Source organism: Azolla caroliniana, unplaced genomic scaffold, assembly GCF_043228905.1.
Source record: "Azolla caroliniana isolate FFs.n. ecotype wild unplaced genomic scaffold, voAzoCaro1.0.p SCAF_2, whole genome shotgun sequence".
NCBI classification, from domain to species: domain Eukaryota; kingdom Viridiplantae; phylum Streptophyta; class Polypodiopsida; order Salviniales; family Salviniaceae; genus Azolla; species Azolla caroliniana.
The window spans coordinates 3,861,249-3,883,409 of record NW_028230437.1 but is presented as its reverse complement, the minus strand read 5'-3'; the positions used below and the strand labels follow the sequence as shown (position 1 = coordinate 3,883,409).

Sequence of the window (22,161 nt, the reverse complement as noted above, 5' to 3'; positions counted from 1 at the left end):
TACATATCTTCAGACCTTATCAACGAAATAACATTATGGTACGATTTAGAGAGAGAGAGAGAGAACACGCTAATGTAAACCAATCATTATTGTATAAATACATTTATACGTAGAGATTAATAATTCTCACATTTATATGTAGAGATTAACATTGGCCAAATCAGTGAGACGATATGTACTCTGTTTTTTGATATAAATGGGCTATGCGGGTTTATACATGGGTAATGCATATATGCACACCACCCATAATGACAAAAATATACATAGTTCATTTAATAGTAATAAAGAAAGAGAAAAGCGTAGGTCCTACCGAGACTTGAACTCGGGTTACTGGATTCAGAGTCCAATGTCCTAACCACTAGACCATAGGACCACATTATATTCGCGAGTGTAAAAAGATATTATATATAGTATTAACATTAGAATCACATGAAGTTTATAGCATTTCTAACATCTTTAGGCTAAGCTTCCTTTTAATTTACATAGTCACATCCAAAACCTATATGAGTGCTACCAGATGGAAGTAAACGCAAAAGTCAACAACAAACAACCAATGATTTAGGAAATGAGATTCTTATTTCAACTCTAGTCATGAGTCATGACACTTAAGTTTGTATGCTAATGCCCCTGGTATAATTGAGATGAGGAACTCTAAACAACATATTTCAAGGAAGAAGTTGAAATGATGCCATTGCACTTAACACACATAATGTGAAGCAATGCTAGATATTGTTTATTAATCGCTTAATTGTAACATATATCTAGATTAATGAATTCTTTGTTGGAATAGAAAATTAATTGGGCATTATAAATGGTCACCTAAAAATTAAATCTTGAGTTTCGGTAACTTAAAATTAAATGTTTTCATATGCCATACAAAAAGAGTGGCATTCTAGCAAGCAAATCAAAAAGTTATTGAACATTTACTAATTTTTTTATACTAACCATGCATATGTAGATTACCTGACATTTATAAAAAGAAGTAGTTTCCTTTTTCTTTTAGAGTGAGAGAGAGATTTTATGGTCTTCTTCAAAGGTCAAATACGACCTATGAGATAAAAAATATAACATTTTCATGTAATACACGTGAAAGAGAGTAGCAACTCTCGATGTTTAGGAACTTAAGGAATAGGAGTGCACAATGCAATTGTGAAAGAACCTTGTGTGAGGATTGGGTTTGGTCTAACAATCGGCAATGGTTCGGTTCGAGAGGGTCCAAACCGAACCGTTTAGAAAATTTGAAACCTGAACCGAACCGAATCACAAAACCGTTAAACGGAACCATTTTGAAAAATCCAATTCGTTAAGCCATTAAATCGGTAAAATGCGGTTTTGTTAACCAAACCGAACTGAACCACAAAACCGTTTAACGGAACCATTAACAAAATTTAAACTGTTAAGCCATTAAATCGGTAAAACGCGAGTTTGTGGTCCGGTTTCGGTTTTCAGCTTGTGTCAATTTTTAAATTTTAAATTTTAGAAATTAAAATATTTCATTATTTAAATTTTTTTAAATTTAAAGATTTTCCTAAAATGTGAGAATAAGGCGTGAAAATGAAAAGATTATTTAAAAACAAATTTTATTATTTATTATTTATATTTTTAAAAGAAAATTACAAAAATAAAAAAATCGCGAAACCGTTTAAATCACAGTTTCTAACTATTGAAACCGAACTGAACCGTTAAAAAAGCCCCAAACCTGGACCAATCCTAACCGAACCATTTAAACCATTAAGCCGTGGTTTCACGGTTCGGTTCGGTTCAAACCGAACCGTTGCCGATTGTTAGTTTGGTCAAAGGTGTGCGGAAAGCATAATCGAATGTGATAAACCTAAAGGATTGTATCAAAGTGTGATACTTAAGACACCCCAACTTTTTTTGGGAAAAATGTGTATAGTTAGTTGACTACTATCATCACATTATTTGAGAGAGAGAAAAGTAGGCTTTAATTGAGTTGCTCATGTTGAACTCTTTGGGTCCATGATTGAGATTATTAGTCGCAATTGTTGATATCTATTGTATTTGGTGATATGATGTTGATATGTTTTGGATATATGTCAAGAGTATTTTATATTCATGCTAGCTTTTGAGATTGAAAATCCATGGTCTTGACTCTTGTAGGCAATACATTTGCATGATAGATGTGTAAAGATGTTTTCTTACCATATTCGCAAAACTATAACTTAATCATGGCAAAATTCTGGCACCATATTCTATGAAATGAGAAAGTTTTGGGTAGGTGTGGTGAAAAGTTGATGAAGTGTTTATGTTAAATTACTAAAATGGTCTATAAACATATATCTTTCTTGGTTGTGAGGATCAAAATGACAAGAGCAAAACAATTCTAATTCTCAAGGAATAGAAAACCAAGAAATTGTAGAGTTTGGTGTTTTGACACTAGGGAATCATGACAACATCATATGATTGCAGCAACAAGACACAAACTAGGAACAATAATGGGGTTTAAGTCTTTTAGGTGAGTTTCAAGTGGTCGATTGGAATGAATAAATGTGCATCGTTTAGCATTGTCATTTGATAAACTATTTATCATCAACATGTGCTTAACATTAACTAATCATGCTTATAACACCCAAAATTGAAAGAAAAGAATTGCAACATGTCCTCTCATTGTACTTGTAGTCCAAATTGTTTAAATCATTTTATGTTTTCGCATTGCCCTAAATGCCCTTGTGCTTATAGATACATTTCTAAATAGTATGCACATGGTGGTGGCTCTCCACCATGACAACTTAGTGGCAATGTTATAACTTAAAAATAGCCCTCTTTTGACAAGATTCTTTTGTTTGGTTCATTATGGAGAATATTGACAAAGTTTTGTATGAGCATCCTTGAAATGTAGTTGATTTTGCATAGTGCAATCAATTGGTCAATTATTAAATTCCTTTTGGATTACACTACTTCAGGAGATATTTACAAAACAGATGGTGAAATGTTGATATGTTGCAAGGAATGCCTTGTATGTCTGAACTCAAAACTCATATCCTTTCATTAAAGTGGTAACTAGTTATCATGAAAAATGGACTCTAGTTGTTCACATATATTTTTAAGAGTATCCCAAACATAATTCGAGCTTAAATCTGATTTCAAATACAAAAATTGAATTATATATGTGCTTGATATTTTGAGTACCTCAACATTCGTTGTCTACTTAATGATGACTATCAATAATCTCCAAAGCAAAGGTGTTGGTCTTTTAGTTTCACCACTAATGATGTACTTAAGCCAGATTGAAGGAATAAGAAAAACATAATGTCAAGAAGTCATGACAAAAATAAGAATATTAGCATATATATTTGCCTAAATTTGCATTTCTTTCAACATGGCCTCGATAAATGAGGTCATTGGCTCATTGTAACCATAACATGTTTCCAATCCCATATCCCGGCCCTCATTTGGCCAATACACAATTCAAAACGTGAAGTTGAAACAATTTCATGCAACACTACTTAACTAAGCACACTAGAAGGCCACTGAAATCTTTGTGCCTAACAATATAGGTCCTATGTTGGATCATGAAGATGTCGTAACAATCTATAACAACCCTTGTCTTTGACCATACCCAACTAGGTTGTACAACCCCTTTATTGGTTTGTCCACAACTAGTTAGGAATATTGTATTCTACAGAACAATCATGAATATTTAGAAGTAATGGATGACCGCGTGAACAAGAAGTAATGTATGGTTGGTTTGACAGTGGACACTACATAGTTCAAATTCCATTCCGTAACAATTGTAGTCAAGTGTCACTCCAAACCGTGACCATTTTTTGGTAGCCATATTATTTGTCATCAGACTTCATTAGAGCTCGCGTTTTTCCGAGGGCAACCACGATGGAATGAAGTACACATTGCGGAAGTTCAAGATGGTTGCCAGATATAATACCCCCAGTCTTTTGAGAACCCAATCGATCATTGTCATGTCATGTCAACACCACACAATGCCCATTTCCCTATGCTTTCCTTCTAGCCTCAAGCTTGCTCGACTGCTTGTACTGCCAGCTATCTTGTACATACGTTTCGCTTGCCAATTGTGTGTGACCACCATATGAGCACAATGCCACATTTTCAAGGCTCGGTAATGGCCGCCCAATAAGTGGACCTCGGACTTAAACGACACACTCGGGGGGTGTGCGGGAAACCCATTCGCAAACTCGGGGTGCCAATGGGGAAGGTTGGGTTACTATTTACAGTCCAGAAATGAACAAGAATCTCAGTTTTCATCAGATTATGTGGATCTAAGTAGTAGTATGAGAGTCCTTAAATTGGGGTTTCCTAATTTGGGCAGGAGGATAACTTGGGTCTCTTTCTCTTTTCTGTGTGTCTGTCTGTCTCTCTCTCTCTCCCTGGCATCATGCTTCCCTCATCAATCCTTTTCCACTACTTATTGATGCGATCCACACACTAAGTCTTCAAAGGAAGGAATTAACACCATTGATGTTGATTTCACCATCCAAGGTAATGGCAATCTCTCTCCCCTTGTCATCAATTTAAAGGCATATCATCTTAATAGTTTTTATCCTCTGTTTTGCTTTGTTTTTTTAAATTTTATTATAGACCATATTATTATGATGTTCAATCGTATAGCCACAGTATCATGAAGTGGTTTAATTCACTTTCAATGCCAAAAGACATGATACGTGCACACATGTACATGTAGATGCACACATACACATGTACAAGTAGATAGATAAATAGACATGTACATACCCTTATGCATATATGGATTTAAGGATTAAGCATATTTGATTTCTGTCACTACAGACATGGTGGATTCCTCCTTTCTTCCATGTTTCTCTCTTTGTCTCAAATTTGATTTTTGGGCCTTCTTTCATTTGGAAAGGCTGTATATGAGTTTTACTTGATTGTATATGTTATTCCTATATCAATAAATAACGTTTCTATGTCATTTTAATTCAGAATATGTTTCTCTTTGCTATTTTCATAACAAATGTTTGTTTTCTTCTATGATGATTAAAAAGGTTTGAGTGACAAAAGGTCATCTCATTGAAAATTAGGATCAGTACGATCAATCGATGGAAGCATCATCTTCATCTTCATTATTGCCATCATCGTCGCCGATGATAATGATGATAGATGAGCAACATTTAGCAGAGATTTTCTACAGGTTTGACAAAGACAAAGATGGAAGCCTTACAGAACTACAGCTTGGGGCACTCCTAAGATCCCTAGGGTTAAAGCCAGATCAACAACAGTTAGAATCCCTCCTAGAGAGGGCTGATACCAATAACAATGGCATGATCGAGTTCCAAGAGTTTGTAAATCTGGTTCTAACAAAGCCACCTCATGACAAAGTAAGCAATCCTATAATAGGAGAAGAAGAAGATGATGATGATAATGTGAAACGATTACCAATGACAGCAATGTTTTACACTGAGGAGCAGTTGCGTTCTCTTTTCCGAGCTTTTGATAGTGATGGGAATGGCTATGTGAGTGAAACCGAACTGGCGAATTCTATGGCCCGGTTAGGACATGTTTTGTCGGAACAGGAGCTTGCGGAGATGATGAAGGAAGCTGATACCGATGGGGATGGCCAGATAAGCTACGAAGAGTTTGCAGCCGCCATCACATTTGCTGCTTATGAGGCTCAAAACAAGATTTGATTGAACATGTATCCTAGACTTTAGTAAGAACTTCTTGAATAATAAGTCCCAAAGTCTTGTATTTTTCATATTGGGGTTGTATTTATCTAAAACAGGGTGAATCTTAAGTAATGTCAGTAAAATGTAGCCTTTCTATTGACCCATATGTCACCGAGGCTCAAACATAAAACCTCACTAACACCAGATCAAACTTTGAGAACGTTCTCTAATTTACTGTATGACCCTGTGAAATGTAGGGATTGGCAATCATGATATCGGGTGGTGAGAAGGCAGACATCAAATCATGTCTTATTGATCAGTCATATACTTCAAAATGGAACGAAGATGTCGAGAATAACAAATTATCACATAAACCTAGCATGTTGAGATAGCTACATGGAATGACAAGTGAGAAGAGCTATTAAACATGAGGTTCCAACACATCATCTTGCTCATATGCGATTTAATGTGAGAGGAGCAATCACCTTCCTCCACGCTTGTGGTTCACTAATTGTCAATAGCTTGGTTTGAACTCCAGCTTAACAGGGTTTGGTTGGAAAACAGTTTGGTTTGAAATTGTAAAATCATAGTTCACTTTGGCTTGTAAGGTTATATTTCTGATATGAAAACAGTAAGCTCTGATATATTTAGAAGTTTCATTTTCCATTTCAATTTTTTCTGCAAATTACTAGCTAAAATTGTTTAAGAGGTTTACAACAGCGTTGTTGTAAACAATTTATAAAGGTTAAAAAATTTAGAGTTTGGTCTTTTAAAAGATTTTTCGAGTTAATGGACTCCTGAAGCAAATGTGCCCCATAGGTCTTTTCTTTTTACCTTTCAAGGATGGTAAAACTCTCTATGTGTGAGGCATTGGCTTTCCTAAACCCCAAACCCCTAAACTTTGGAAAGCTCTATTTCATATTTTTTTCACAGAAATTTGTTACATTGCTCTTATAGCATCAACAAATAAGGACCACCAAAATACACAATTTGCACAGAGCAAATCAGGTGATTAACAATAAAAACTGTCGGGAATGAATCATTTCTACGGCCTGGACATTTTGGAATGTGGCCTATTCAATCAAAGGAAAGGAAACTTGAAGAAAATGATGCATGGGTGGGAATGACAAATGAATTAAAGATACATGAACCCATAGCAAAGCAAATAGATAGATGTTCAGAAAGCTCGACTCAAACCAATGTCTGGAGTGCAAGCAAGATACATACTCAGAACATCAATCGAAAATAATTGATCAAAAAGGGAAAGTAAACTCGAAGAACATGATACATGGGTGGCATGTTTTTGATCAAAAAAAATGATGATAATATTGATGTCGACACAGATATTGATACAATTAAGAATATGAAAAAATGAGCAAATAAATGCTGGAAAAAGAAAATTTTACACAATATTATGAAATAATAGCTGTTTGGTGAATACAGGTTTTTAAGTGTGATCATCAGGCTGCATATTATTTTTCGACGACTGTGATAGTCGTAATCTGGCGAGCCTTTCTTGTTCTTTTTGGATTAAATCTTCAGCATCCTTCAAAGCTTTATGCCTCTTCAACTCTGCATCTTGACTACATGCTCTGATTTGTGTTGCAAATAGATATAGTGCCTTTGCTGCTTTGATCCTATGACATATTATCATGAAAAAAAAAAGATGGAATATTTAAATTTTGCATCTTGCTTCATTGCCCTTTTTGTATTAAATATTTTTTATTGCCAATTTTCGTTATAACTCAGCCTCATCAGCATGCATGAAAAAATGAAAAAGAGTATCAGCTTTTTTGAATCTGCCGTCTTTTGAATTAATAACTTTTTTTGTCAGCATTTTACATGGAGTTTTTTTTAACAGGCATTTTGCATTAGAACTTTTTTAGTTGATATATCAAATTAAGCTAGGCTTTGTATGTAGTTGTTCCATTGATGACTGAACAAATAAAATTAAGAGATGTACCTTGCATTTGATTCACCAGTAGTGACATGGACAGAATTTTCAATTACACGAGATGCCGCTTCTCTGAAGGTGAGATGGAGATTATCCCACTCTGTTCCCATAGTCTAGAACAAACATGCAATATTATTATCATTATCACTGTCATCATAAAGAAAATAATCACCAAAAAAACTATGGATTCCCAAAGAGGGTCGATAAAAATAACCACAAAATCCATATTCAAACATTTGAGTTGAGGAATAAGAACTAAAAGCCTCATTTCAGTGAGCCTATCTATAATTGAATGTCTAACGACAGTGAAGAATGATTTCAGAATTGAGTTGAGGATACTGAATCTGGTCTGCTTCTTATGCACAAACATTTTGCGCAAAAAGCTTCTCTTGATGTCTGACCAGAAAATCTTTCTGATGCTCGAAGCAACATCACCACAATTGAAATACACATGAATCAATCAATTCAAGCAAAGATGAAACCGAGAGAAGCCAAATCTCAACATAAATAAAACCAGTGACAAAATTCTGTAGCTTGCATTTATATCACATCAATAAGTTCTTGATTACAATCCTAAAAACCAGAACTTCAAAAGAAACTCATTAAAACCAAACCACGACTTCAAAAACATCCAAACATAATCTATGAGTTCAAAAGATCAACAGGACTCACTAATGACCTTCACTTCAGGTTGTCCACTATGATAACAAATTGGGTTCAGCAATGCTTGCAGATTGTACTTTTGTTGTATCAAGCATATGAAATAGAGATTAGCCACAATTTCATCAAGCATTTAGCATTAATAAATAGCCCCTACTCAACAAAATTATTCTGTTGACTTTTTACAATTTTCAGAACTATCATCATCAGAGTGTATCATCAGAGAATGTCGGCCAATGACAATAGCATTATTAATTGATGTCTCTGGATGAAGAATGAAAGCATAATTGGATTCGGGACGTACATTACAAAGAGCCTACTTTTCATTACAAACCATTCAGTTAGATGGTGATCCATTCCTTTCAGTCTTCTCTAATTAGCAAACATCTTCCCTCCAACAAGCATGAGTTCACTGAATCAGAATTTGTTTGAATCACATGTTTATACCATCTGTGTCTACTAGTGTAGACAGTAGTACAACGCAAATGCCAATGGCAATATAATGCATATAATCTACAATTGACGATATGATGCACTTGCTTGTATCATGTTTTCTCTGATCTTATTTAGGAAAATTCATCATTTATCAGGATTGGGATCAGGTGCACCACCATTGTCATCAGAACAAGTCTGAGAAGCATGACATATAGTGTGCACAGTATGCTGCGGGATTCGAGGGAGATTCCACTGCAACTTTAGCCAGGAATTTGAGCATATTTCCTGGGCCGTGGGGCATGAACTTCTATGATAAAAGATCTTTGGGGTTGTTTTTACTGGATATCTATAGATTTAGAGTCTACTCTGAGTATACAGCCAGCATATAGTGCAAAGGCAAAAGTTGGAATTCTTTTGAAGGACATGTCAAGAGACCTCAGAGCAACAACAAACAGCACCTCATAGAGGTAAATTTCTTGGCTGAGCTATTTAATTGGCATGCTCCAGCGCCTGAGAATATACAGATCATCGCTTACAAGATTTTGCTTCCATCAGAGGATACAGAGTATCATTGCACAAAAGAGACCATGATCCCCCAAGTGAGCGGTTCACTATGGAGGAGATTTATGTCATATGGCATGAGCCTACAAGAGTGTACATAGCTGATTCACCCACGGCATCACAGTAGTCTGTTGATATTGGGTGTACCATTGACATAATCACATATAGCGTGAGTCTAAGGCGCACAACACTCACAATTCACACTATATTGTGAGATTATTATGAGTTCAGAATATACTAATGATAGGCAATGAATACTTAGATTAATAAAAAATGGTGTAATGGCGGTACTTAACCACACAAACAACCCCCAAGCACAGGACAAGAGACCAACATAAAATATCATCTGTATCTCATACCACGGAATATTATCTTATGCTATATATTGGAAGTTGAGATGAATGGATCTGATAGAAGAGAGCTTTGCCTCACCAATAGAGACTTGACAATGTCTCAAGATGCCGTAATAATGGGGGTAGCTAGTTCCCTTTGTATAGCCCAACACCTTAGGTTCCAAAACCACCACAAGTTTCCATTTGTCATTATTTGTTTGTTCAATGTCCTACGATAATGGTTTCCTATTTATCCTACACCTAAACCATTAAATTTGGCATTAGAATTGGTCCCTCAGGTTATGCGCATAGCATGTATTTGGGGATAATTCCACTGCAACTTTAGGCAGGGATCTGGACCATTTTCTTGGGTCATGAATTTCTATAATTTAGAGATTTTTGGAGTTATTTTTATTTAGAGATTCGTGCAGCCAGCATAAAAAGGGCATGTATAAAGGCAGATGTCAACTTCTTCTGACGACTATAGCAATAGACCTCAGACCAAGTAAAAACTTTACCTAATAGAAGGCATGTACAAAGGCAGATGTCAACTTCTTCTGACGACTATAGCAATAGACCTCAGACCAAGTAAAAACTTCACCTAATAGAAGGATATTGCTTAACTGTGCTGTTTCATTGGCCCGCACCAGATGCTCAAGAGCATGCCGATCATCACAGAGAAGATGTTGTCGCCATTAGAAGCTATAGGGTACCATTGCCCAAGGGTAGCCATGATCCCCTACACAGTTATATTCAGCGGAGATTGATACTATATGAAATCCGCCTACACGGGTGTGCATGGTTGATCCACCCATGGTCTACCTATGTCTTGCTTTTGTACATTGTATCCTAAGTATAACTTTTATGTTTGGTTGCTATGTGATTTGACTTTGATTGCAGCCTAACTACCTAGATTAGGAACAATTGATTTTTGCTTAAATTTACCAGACATTCTATAAGATTCAAATCGCAAGTGTATGTAACATTTAGTCTCATGGGTTACTTTGGCCTTTTGAAGATGTTAATGTAAATATTCCATTTCTCTCCCATTTGCAACTTTAAAGGAAACCAGAAATGTGTTAGCACTTACCTCAGTAACAATAAGCACTGCATAATAGATGTCATGGACCAGACCATCACGATCAAAATGCTCCTTTCCTATCCTAGTCTTGTTTATGAAGTCCTGCACACCTTGTTGGAATTTTCCTTTTTCGAGGTCTCCATATTTGAGGCATTCACCACACACTGTACTGCTAAAGATGCCCACAACATCAATTGGCACACTACTTTTCTCTCCATCTGTCTGCAAACAGAACTTTCTTTAGGAAAAAGTTCCGTGTGGATATTTCATAGATTTCTTTCAGGACAACATGAATGAATCTTTTGAAGCTTTCCATTAGGAAAAAATATATGTGGATATTTGAAACAGTTTTTCAAGAAACGGAATGAAGCAAGCATTGGTTCATGAAAACTAGCCTTTATAGAAATTTATTACCAGCTGAAAATATGTAAAGTCAACAGTCCAAAATCTATAAAAAAATAAATTTGTATGTCTCTCCACATAATTTTAGATTTTCATGAAATTTATGTTTATATAAAAGACAGTTCATGGTTAAAAAATAATGTCCACAATCTAGACTCAAGCACTCATGATCCAAGGAAATAAAAATGTATCGTCACTCAGTAAAACTTCAGTACACTTTTTAATGTTTCTTATAAATATTTATATATGTGTAGATAGATAGAGATAGTTATTTGTTTACATTTATATTTATGTGTGTGGATACACACTCACACACACACACACACATATACATATCGTGAGAGAGAGAAAGAAAGAAAGAAAGTTATATTAACGTCTTCTAAGGCCAAAATTGACCCATGAGACAAATGGTTTACAAAAAAATGGGATATTTACCCATTCATCGAAAGTAAAATTATAAATAAATAAATAAATAAAATCCAACAGAAACACTGCTTGAAACTAGATTTTTGTGATATTTCTATTGGCTGTAAAAGGTTTTGACAGATCCCAATGTACATAGATAATTCCAGACTTTATGCATTCGAATAAAATGTTAACCAAAAAGTATGTCATATGAGAGTCAAAAAAATTACCAGGCGTTTTCCTGCTTGAAGAGCACTTGCAATAACTTCATGTTTATACCCAGCCATGTAGAGAAAGTATACTTTTAAGAGAGCTGAAGACATATATAGAAGAAAAACATAATATGAATACCTAAGAAGAAAGATAACACGCTAAAGAGAGATAGACTAAACTATCCCGCGTGCATAACATATATACGCAGGAGAATTTACAGTGTTGTATGTGTCGTGTCTAGAGTGAATAAGAAATCAATTACAGATTTATTCAAGTTACAAAAGGGCCAGTAATCTATATTGTTGCATGATACAGTATTCTTTACAGATTATAAAAAATAGAATTATTTATGTAAAAAAATGAAGAACGTTTGCAATATGTTTTAACATATTGCAGTTAAAAAGAGCGAAGCTTCTGATGTATTATATGAAAAATGACCTTCAAAGACATTATCTCAGAGAAAATTAGACCTTTGCTTTAAACCAAAAAAAATACTGAAAAACATTTAACTTTAGTCTTTAAAGACATGCTCTGCGATAGAAAATGATTTGCTTAAAAAAATAAAATAAAGTAGGTAATAAATATTAAATATTATCTAAAAGACCCTTGTTTGTTTTTGTCTATGAGAAAGTGAAAGAGCTTCTTTTTCTAAATGCAGCTCTAGTTTCCAAAATTCACACAATACCCTTCATGTTTTCCTTCAAAGACATAATAATCAGATAGTCACCTTCACTGGTAAAATATCGAAGAGAGAAAAATCTTTGTTTAAAAAGAATATAATTATAAATATATACATGTGTGTACATCTACCTGTAATTAATCAAGGTAATCTTCAAAGACATGATCTTACAAATATAATTTTTCAAGTTTTAATATCGAATTTTAATTATTAAGTAAATATAGGAATCTGTTTTATTCAGCGACACATCTATTACTGAAACAATTAAACAGAATAAGGCCAATCAATTTTCATTTCTGCTAATTTTGTTTTTTTTCTGGGAGGTGGGGTCTAAAACTGACCTTGGAAAACATGGTCCGAGGGAGAGAGATCTTTGTTCTTGAGCTCTGAGAGGACACTGTTCTCATGCTTTGAGGCATAGCTTTTCCTGGCCTTGCTGACACCATCAGAGATTGCAGAGAGCCCACTACTGAGAAGCTTGGTCATTGACATGATGAAAGAGGAGAACAAAACAGGGCAGATCAGGGCAGTAAAATCATATGTCAAGATATGGAAGAAGAAGAAGACCTCTTTTTCTCCATATGTACCTGGTAAAACATATGTATACATATTACAAACATACACACATACATATACATATACATATGCATACACATACATATACACATATATGCTATACATATACCGTATACATATACATACATACATACATACATACATACATACATACATATATATATATATATATATATATATATAAACATGTGTGTCTGTGTGTGTCAATGTTTTCTAGAGTAAGGAGGTTTCCATTGGGGTCATTCACACACAGAGACTTACTGTCTTACATGCATGACCTCATCACACACTCTCTGACCGATGTGCTTTTTCTCGTGACCAGTCGTTGATATGTGTATCAAATGGCGAGTCGGGCTCCCGCATTAGGCATCTTCTACCTTGGGTGCTTTCTTCGGCATTGGTCAAATTGGGAAATGTTCCTCAAATCGCACCCGATATGTTTCCTCTCATGGCCTAAAAAAGCATCTCATGATCAAATGGACATTTTGATTGATAATATGGACATTTTGGAACGTACGGACCAAATGGGTACATCCCCCCCCCCCCCCCCTAGGCTGGGCACTTTTCTTTGGTGCATTCAATCGAAAAAAGATATCATGTCCACGAGGTGTGTGTGTGTGGGCCCGACGCTTTCTTTAGACACATATAAACTTTTGATTTTGCTTGCGATCCTCAAAATGGTTCTGCAAGACCCAAAGAATATGTTGGGAGGATTTTATGTCCATTGTAGGGACAAAGGATCATGTATCATGTAACATGGGGTCGTGTATGAGGGAGTCATAAGAGGGAGATTCATCCAACGACACCAACAAAGACACAAGGGTGCGTATCCATAAATGGTAATGACCCACATAGTGATAACATGTGTATGATCATTTGAATTCCGAGTTGGTGCTTAAATTTACTTGCAAGGTTTTGGGAATCAAAATAAGATAATTGGAGCGAAACATTCTGCCATTGAGTTGTAGTGGTCATGCTCAATTTTCTAAGCCAATATCTCGCCTCATCCACGCATTGAATTGTGTGTTGTCATCAAACACATATCTTTCTAGTATTCTCTTAACATCTTTAAGTATTTGATCCGTACATCTAGTGTGAAATGTGTTGGTAATGACATATGCATTAGAAATGAATATATACATACCTGGAGGTGGAATATAAGGATGTACACAAATCTACCTTTTGGAGGAGCATCAACATTTGATGGTTGATGTTTTGGTATTGGGTCCGCTATTTTCAACCTCCAATTTGACAAATATGTTTGCTTCTGACACCCCATCTTACAAAAACCATGCAACAAAAACCGAAGTTAGCATGCATGCATCATAATTATAGTGTCGTATACATTGTTGAAGAATGAATTATGCCACACCTCCCTTCGATGGGTCTTCTTTCACCCCAATCAGAATCAAAACTTAGGGAACTCTGAGGACCTGACATCCATTTATGCAAGCAAGGTAGAATTCCCAAAATTATGAAAACCAATGACCCTTGCATGAACATCATATACTAGATGTCAACAAACATCCAATGCATCCACAATCTGCATGCATACATCCATAAGAATCTGAACCCTAATACCATATTTCAACAACATTTTCCCCAACCCAAAAATTTCCTTTCACTCACCAACATGCAGGTTTTTCAAAATCATCCAATGCATGCGCAATTTGCATGCATATCACAAGAATAATTTTGGAGTCAGGTTACTACTACGAGCCAAAATACTGCAATTAAAATTTGAGTCACCTTACAACAATGAGTCTGGCTACTACAATTACAAATTGAGTTAGCTGAAACAAATGAATTGGGCTACTACATCAAGTCGGGACTATTGAGTTTTTTTGCTAAGTCGGGTTATTGCGACGGGCCCATCGGGGGGGTACTAAGTTTTTTGCTAAGTCAAGTTACTAATGATGAGTCAGGCTTATCGAGATTAAAAATTCGAGTTGGGTTACTTCTTCGAGATAGGGCTACTGAGTTAGGCGATTGTTATTTCAAGGGCCGGGTTAGCAGGGCTACTAGAAATGAGATTTTACAAGCGCACGTTTTTTCTTTCTTTCTTCTGGATAATGATCTAACGGTGGAGATCGCACGCGCCCATTCAAAATGAGTGCCGTGTGCATCGTCGGTGGCCATGATTCACTGGCGGGGAAGGAAGGAAGGCCTCTTCATTATATGATTTTCTAGGTGATAGATAGATAGACAGACATGTCCATTTGTCTATCTATCTATGATCTATCTAATCTATCTAATCCATCTATCTATCTATGATCTATCTATCTATCTATCAAATCTATCTAATCTATGTACATATGTATGTATGTGAAAAAACTTGAGAAAAAACTTCAGCTTCAGAGACAGAGACAGACAGAGACAGAGAACAGAGAACAGAGACAGAGACATCCATCCATCCATCCATCCATCCATCTCTCTCTCTCTCTCTCTCTCTCTCTACCTCACTTGTGGGAGACAGATTTGAGAGGGGCAGAAAGACACCCAGACAAGAGATGGGCCCCTTGGCAGGAGGATTGCTTGGCTCCTCTACATCCTCCTCCTCTTCTCCTTCCTCTGCTCGCATTGCTTCATCCCCACCCCCCCACACTCCTCCCACCCTTCCTCACAATCCCCACCATTTTCACCAACAGAATCAGGTGAAACAGCTTCCTCTTGTCTTTCTTTTTATATGTACACACACACACACACACACACACACACACACACACACACACTTGTCTGCTCTGTTTCGGCCTCTCTACATTTGTTTTTCTTTCCCTTCTTGCTTCAAGGTTTCTCTCTTAGGATTTTGTGAAGAGGAATATTTTTTTGTGTTTGTATTTGTTAGAGGGGGAATGCCACTTAATGTACACAGTAGTCTCAATTTGTGAGGTAAAATGGTTTGTATATACTGGCTTGTTTTTTTTGTATCACTGGCAGAAAATAATTGATTATCGACCACACATTTTTATATTTATAAGAGGAAGGATGGTGGGGGTGATCAGTGTTTGAATAAGCATTCTTTCTTATGAGGTTCATGGAAGTGTGTGTGGTGGCAATGTCATTCTAGCGTCACCAGAGCTGCATATGCTCAAGCAAGTTCATCTTTGGTTGCTTTGGTCATATACAAGCGCTAAATTATGCTTGCAAATGTGGTTTACCGGAGAGAAATAGGATTCCACGACTTCAACATGGCCTCTTGGTATAGTTGACGAGAAAATTTTAGTAAGTCAGTGTGAGAAGATCATGGTCTTAATCTTTCCCTGGATCACTATTCAAGATATTAAGATGATGATGTAGACCTGAAGTGCTGAGTTCTGCCTTTATACAGCTCCATAGAATCTGCAAGTGTGGTCAGATTTGCTTGTCCAATAAATATTTGGTTTAAGGGGGTTTCTTGACTTATGGATAGGCGCATTTGTGTGCATGGTTCATGTGATGGGAAGGCTCTCAACCAAGATCTCATTGAACATGTTTGGGAGGATAATCATCCATTCTGAAGAGGCTGGATGGCCTCCTAAACCTTGTTTGAAGTGAAGAAGGTGGATGCAGAGGGGTGAGACTCTGATGGTTGTGGTATTGAGGGTTGGTGAGGGACATGATATAAGCTCTCTCTATAGGAATGCCAAAGTTGTGAATCCATGAATGGGTTCTCTTTTATGTCCCCATGCAGTGGCTGAGTATTTGCTCATGAAGAGGTGGTATAAATCCCAATATCATGCTTCTTCAAAGATGTGCCTTATTCGTGGATTAGGGTTCTTATTTGGGTGCAGGCTATTGTCCAACAATTTACAGGCATGTTGCTAGGAAAGTGGTGTTTTTAGGGTGTGGTGTGGAAAACCGTTGATGGAGGAGGTATGGAATACGATGTAAAGTTAGGGGGTGAGGGCATTGAGGGGTGGTTATGGAATATGATGTTGAGTTAGGAGGTGAGGGCATTGAAGGCTGTTGTTGAATTGGATAGTACATTATGTGATATATGTTTTGATCATAATTTTCTGCTAGGTGATGGGATGTAGTGGATGACAGTTCATGGGGACGAGGTGATGATGGGTTTGAAGATGGTGGTGTTTATGGTGTGTCTTTGGTGAGGGTTATGGCAAGGTAAGTGTGGCTGTTCTGATTGGGCACGATAGGATGGCAAACCTTTTTTTGCTTTAGGTGGCTTCCCTTGTCCCGACAATGTTATCAACCGTGCTTCCGCCACCTCCCAGTGGGTAGCAGGTAAAACGGCTAGAATCTGACCATGAGTTCTTCCTTTTCTAGATAACTTGGTGGTATCGAGATCAAACTTATTATAGATGGCTATATCCTGGTGTTGTCTAGCCTTGATCAGCTTAGGTCTATTGTATCATCTCCAGGTCTTCCAATTCAGAGATATCAGATTGTGCTGTTTGCGTCATGGTACCTTTACTAAAGTACCTCATAATGCTCTCAGATAGAACTACATAGGATGACTTGGTTTGTCTACATTTCTCACTTCCTTGATTGTCCTTGTTTGCTTTCACCTAATTTGATCCCTTAGGAAGAGATATTGAATTATTCTTCATAATGTCATCAGACTTTATTTCTTTCTTTGTCAAACATTTTTGTTTTGTTTGGCTGATAAAGAATAATTTTGAGTGAAGTTTTTCATTCAATGCATCCACAGCCAACACCGTTGAGGTTCCCGATTTTGACATCAGAATCTCTTCAGCATAAAGATCGCAGATGGGTTGTAAGAGCTGCACCACCAACAGAAAGCAGAAAAATTGGCAATGACCAAATGCTGGTATGCTACAATGTTTTCAAGAATATATGGAAGACATATGATTATAGTCTATACATGTTATTTCATATCTATCATCCATATCTGAGTGTGCATTTTACATCAAGTTCTCTATTTTGCTGCTCAGTCTTTTTTGCGTAGATCATATTTCACATGGAATAGATAGGCTCAACAATGGGGACAGGTCTGGTTGTCATATAGAGTATAACAACTTGTAAATGGTTTTTAATACTGTACATTTTTAACAGGCAAGGCTTGTCTTTTAACTGAAACCAAAACAACTTGATTAAAATAGGAGTATTCTGAAGAGGTAATCTAATGCCAAGAGCCCAAAAACAGAAAAAACATAATATTATAAAACACGTTGCTCAGCAATGTCGTTGAGTCTTGTCTCTCAGCTCAAGTTTCAACAATATTTTACTCAAATACTACTGGCAAAAGATATAAACATGTGCCATCTTCTGTGGAAGGATGATCACTACTGAATCAAATGGCAAAGGCTCAAGAGTTGGTATGGTTGGGGTGTTTAGTCCTATTGCTTCGAGGAAGGTGGTGAAGTATCTCCTTCCCTTTAAAGGGAATCATTGCACTCTGATGGAATCTTTTAATGAAATGGGCCTGATCTGGTAGTTCTGAAGAAGTCTTATTCTTCTAAAACCTCAGCAGGTAAAAGGGAAATGGTATTACTATATGGCATAATGACACTCTTTCATGAAATCCCAGTCTGTGCTTTTTTAGACTGTTCTAGATTTAAGGCTTAACAAGCAACACTTTTATAGCTACCTATGTATATGGATATATGTTGTATTTATACACCCCTAGGCATTATTTGGATTTTGAATGGATGGAAAACTGCCCTAGAGCTACATTGGATTTTCTTTGTGACTTAACTTGATGATATGGAGCAGGTGTATGTGCCTCCTCACCCTTTGATCAAACATTGGGTATCTGTTCTCCGCAATGAACTGAGTCCACCTGCAATATTCAGTAAGTGAAAAAGTTTTACTGAATTTCAATTCTCTTTCAATGGTAATCTGTATGAGTATCTTTCTTTTAGAAAGTGCATTGGCTGAGCTTGGGAGATATCTCATCTATGAAGCATCAAGAGACTGGTTGGTAAGTTCTTAAAAGTGATCCGTAGATTCTCTTTTCAGTTTGTTAATAGGATCACAATTGTAAAAAGTTGTGTATGTAGGTAACCATAACAGGAGAAGTACAAACACCATGCGGGGTGGCAAATGTGGAGTTTGTCGATCCAAGAGATCCAGTGAGGGTCAGTGAGTAGTCACCCTTGTATTTGGAAGTTTAAAATTTGGTATTTTTGCTGATAGTTAATCCTTCATCTAGGTAGATTGATGTGCCTTATAAGAGTTGTATATGCTATTTATAAATTTGAACCTTCAACTTAGTAATGCTGTGATTGAATTTTGTAGGTGATTCCAATTCTGAGAGCAGGCCTTGTACTTGTTGAACACATATCTTCTGTACTACCAGCAACACAAACGTATCATGTTGGTATGGCTTTGATATGATGCAATATCAAATAAGAGGGTAATTTCCTCAATGGGACCCTTAATATTTTCTCCATATTTTTATGCGTGGATAGGATTTCAGCGGGATGAAACAACACTGAAACCGAAACTTTATTTAAACAAGTGGGTTTATAGAGGCTAACAAAATTCATTTAATACATACTGATGTCACCTGATGTGTTTCCGTAAAAGTATGACTTTCTACGTTTTTAGGTTACCAGACAAATTTCCAGATAATGCACGTGTCATTGTAGCCGACCCTATGCTGGCAACAGGTACGTTTCCATGAAGATTACATCTTGATTCTTCATTTATGAGCTAAGCTTCATGATAATCATGGCATGTCATACTTATAAGATTCCACTAGAGTTGAAAGGGGATTTATGATCCTTTCTAGAGGTAACATGATGGTTGCATGATCTTCAGGGGGAACTATGGTTGCCACTATAGATCTTTTGAAGGAGCGAAATGTTGATCACAAGTTGATCCGTGTGGTATGAATCTCACATTTTGGATTATTTAACTTGTCTGTCATATGTAGTATAAAGTAGGTGCTATTAAATTGTTATGCAATGAATTCAGAATTTGAAAATATTAGTTCCAATTGGGAGATATGAGACCAAACCATGCATTATTATATGTTGATAAGAAAACAAAATTTTCAGCTTACCTTATTTCACGACACCGAAATCAACAATTGGGCTTATATATTTATGACACTGTTTGTGAATGTGAATTTTCAAATTCATTTGTATTATTCTCTTAAATAAATAAAAACATGCAAATTCCCAGTTAGCTCCTTTTAAGGAAAAAACAAGCACTTTTAATAGTGATTGTAGCTATAAAATTTAAACCACGTCGAGAAATGTATAGCTCTTGAGACAAGAACCCTACACATGTATAGAATCTGCAAAAGAAACAAATTAGCTATGGCAAGGTAATGATCTCATAGTGCGGAGAGCATATGAGATAGCTATATGTGTGGCATCAGAAGGGTGTATCTTATACCAAGGATTGAGAAATTATCTGAATACATCTAGTCCATGCCATACATAAAACCTGTAACTGTTGAGATGGACCTCCCTTGCAAGCTTGTATTTGTCTAGTTTTTGTTATTGAGAAATATACTGTGCACATAGGCTATCACCATTTGGACCATGGCTTGTCACCTTTGTTATTGAGGAATAAAGGTCACTATCACCCAGATACGCTGTTTCCCTGCCTTCGAGATCTCTCTATCTTAAAGAGGCTCATGATGGAGATTTATCATAGGTATATGTTTCAGTCTAAGTTAAGAACCTTATATTCTTAGATTTCTAGATTCTTGAGGACCCTTTGTTCAGTTATATTTAGTTTGGTTTGTCATTCTCAAAGATGAGAAAACATTTTAAACTGAACTCTCTTGTTCAGCCTTACTGGCCATTTTGGCCTCTTAAGAGATGTCAATATTTCTTTCTTTCTTCTTTCTTTCAGTCACTGCCATTCTCACTTGTAAATCAATATCAATCAAAATATACCTACATAGACGCAACCCCCTAATATCTAGAAACGCCAAAGATGTAATTGTATAGTATATTGTAACCCACCATCTTATAGTATATTGTAACATACATGAGATGGTACAGCTAGCAAGAGATGATTGAAAGCTATATCTTGAGTTACTTAAATTGCATCAAGTTGACTATTTGTTAGAAATAATAACCATTAACTGGGAGAAGTGTAAAATATATGAAAGTTAAATCATTGAGATGATGTGGACATTTGATTTGGAATGTTTTTAGGTCTCTGCTGTAGCAGCGCCACCAGCTTTGAAGATTCTTGGGGAGAGGTTTCCTGGGTAAGCTTTTGATTCTATATTTTATGCATTTAAGTTTTATTAATAATTTGGAATGCTATGTGATGACAACGTAATCCTATGGTTGATATTAACTATTGTGCTGGTTATTTTGTTGTATAGCTTGCGAGTATATACTGGAATTATTGATCCATCTTTAAATGACCAAGGGTGATTCTTTCTTCCAAATCGCAATATGTACCATATTCTTTTTGAGGCCTTATTATATCTAAAATGTGAAACATGTCATTTGTAGGTTTATTGTTCCAGGTCTTGGAGATGCAGGAGATAGAAGTTATGGAACCTAAGGTTTTGGTTGCTTGTATGTGTAACTCCCTTTATTCCAAGTTCTATTACTCTAGATTTTTTTGTCTCATGAAAATGATTTTTCCCAGGGTTTAAAACCAGGTCTTTCAACAGAGAATTCACTAGTATCCCTTCTGCCAATATTTGTGTTCTATTCTTTACTCAGGCCCAAATTATGCCATCACTATTAGCTTTATTTTTATTTGAGGATGCATCCCAATTTAACATTCGTTCTAATGTTTACATTAGTACTTACTGGGCCTGACTTTTAATGTCATTGGTTAGATCTCACCTTTCACCAGATTATTTCTTAAATGTTAACCAGTTTTTAGTGTTGTAACCTGTTATGAATATTATATATTTGTCATATCATAGTTCCAATCTGCAGATCCTATTAACTTTATATGCATGTTAATGGTTAAGTATATTTTATTGGTTGATGATCTTGGAAGCTTTTATCATCATTTGCTATTTGCATTTATTTTGACCTCATGATGATTTATTTTGACTTCATCAGTCTTCTTTGGTTGCACCTTGTTTAACCTTCCCTTGAAAGTGCTTCAAGCAAAATGATAAAAAAGTAAAGATGATGCGTTTGATAGAATACTTCGCTTAAAAGTAGATATATGAAGCAGAATTGCCAAGTCCAAAAAAATGCCAAATAGACATAATTTAACAGAAATAATTCATGTAAACATAGCAGACATTTTTAGTTCAATTCCTGCCTTTATTAATTCTCTCTCAGAATATTGACTAAATCTAGGATTTTTCACTCAAAAATATGAAGCAGAATTACAAGTCCAAA

The 22,161-nt window shown here is 36.0% G+C and overlaps 4 protein-coding genes and 1 non-coding gene across 7 annotated transcripts in view; 3 read left to right on the top strand and 2 right to left on the bottom strand.

Annotated features, from left to right (window-relative positions):
* Positions 1–15,343, top strand: part of LOC147867130 (uncharacterized) — a 93,240-nt gene extending 77,897 nt beyond the window's left edge. Inside the window, exon 3 of the mRNA XM_087314914.1 lies at positions 15,324–15,343. The gene's annotated coding sequence lies outside the window, so the exon portion shown is untranslated. The remainder of the gene's footprint in view (positions 1–15,323) is intronic.
* TRNAQ-CUG (transfer RNA glutamine (anticodon CUG)) lies at positions 302–373 on the bottom strand. Its single transcript has one exon. It is a non-coding gene; the product is annotated as a tRNA-Gln (tRNA).
* Positions 4,282–6,270, top strand: LOC147867132 (putative calcium-binding protein CML18). 3 transcript variants are annotated; one of them, XM_087314902.1, is made up of 3 exons: positions 4,282–4,476; positions 5,037–5,665; positions 5,879–6,270. In XM_087314902.1, exons 1-2 carry the CDS (start codon positions 4,456–4,458, stop codon positions 5,640–5,642), a joined length of 627 nt encoding a protein of 208 aa, XP_087171028.1. In that variant the 5' UTR covers positions 4,282–4,455; the 3' UTR covers positions 5,643–5,665; positions 5,879–6,270. The 3 variants fall into 3 exon arrangements, with proteins under 3 accessions (XP_087171028.1, XP_087171027.1, XP_087171029.1); XM_087314901.1 differs by having other exon boundaries at positions 5,037–6,270; XM_087314903.1 differs by having other exon boundaries at positions 5,001–6,270.
* Positions 6,982–12,910, bottom strand: LOC147867131 (uncharacterized). The gene is made up of 5 exons (XM_087314900.1): positions 12,685–12,910; positions 11,682–11,764; positions 10,654–10,866; positions 7,585–7,688; positions 6,982–7,258 (listed from the first exon to the last, which is right to left on the bottom strand). Exons 1-5 carry the CDS (start codon positions 12,833–12,835, stop codon positions 7,069–7,071), a joined length of 741 nt encoding a protein of 246 aa, XP_087171026.1. The 5' UTR covers positions 12,836–12,910; the 3' UTR covers positions 6,982–7,068.
* A 66-nt stretch (positions 15,344–15,409) lies between the features above and the next one.
* LOC147867129 (uracil phosphoribosyltransferase-like) lies at positions 15,410–21,425 on the top strand. The gene is made up of 12 exons (XM_087314913.1): positions 15,410–15,573; positions 17,568–17,687; positions 18,593–18,671; positions 18,742–18,800; positions 18,880–18,957; positions 19,118–19,199; positions 19,291–19,339; positions 19,430–19,491; positions 19,643–19,710; positions 20,998–21,053; positions 21,174–21,221; positions 21,307–21,425. The coding sequence occupies exons 1-12, from the start codon at positions 15,430–15,432 to the stop codon at positions 21,356–21,358; spliced, it is 897 nt and encodes a 298-aa protein (XP_087171039.1). The 5' UTR covers positions 15,410–15,429; the 3' UTR covers positions 21,359–21,425.
* Positions 21,426–22,161: the final 736 nt, after the last annotated feature.

What these genes read in the sequence shown, in the direction of transcription:
- LOC147867132 (XM_087314902.1), top strand. Translation starts at nt 4,456, where the DNA reads ATGTTGATTTCACCATCCAAG. An exon ending in TGTTGATTTCACCATCCAAG is followed by an intron (nt 4,477 to 5,036) that starts GTAATGGCAATC and finishes ATTGAAAATTAG; the next exon opens with GATCAGTACGATCAATCGAT.
- LOC147867131 (XM_087314900.1), bottom strand. Translation starts at nt 12,835, where the DNA reads ATGTCAATGACCAAGCTTCTCAGTAGTGGGCTCTCTGCAATCTCTGAT. An exon ending in CTCGGACCATGTTTTCCAAG is followed by an intron (nt 11,765 to 12,684) that starts GTCAGTTTTAGA and finishes ATATGTCTTCAG; the next exon opens with CTCTCTTAAAAGTATACTTT. An exon ending in TTCAAGCAGGAAAACGCCTG is followed by an intron (nt 10,867 to 11,681) that starts GTAATTTTTTTG and finishes TTCTGTTTGCAG; the next exon opens with ACAGATGGAGAGAAAAGTAG.
- LOC147867129 (XM_087314913.1), top strand. Translation starts at nt 15,430, where the DNA reads ATGGGCCCCTTGGCAGGAGGATTGCTTGGCTCCTCTACATCCTCCTCC. An exon ending in TTGGCAATGACCAAATGCTG is followed by an intron (nt 17,688 to 18,592) that starts GTATGCTACAAT and finishes GATATGGAGCAG; the next exon opens with GTGTATGTGCCTCCTCACCC. An exon ending in CCGAAACTTTATTTAAACAA is followed by an intron (nt 19,340 to 19,429) that starts GTGGGTTTATAG and finishes CTACGTTTTTAG; the next exon opens with GTTACCAGACAAATTTCCAG.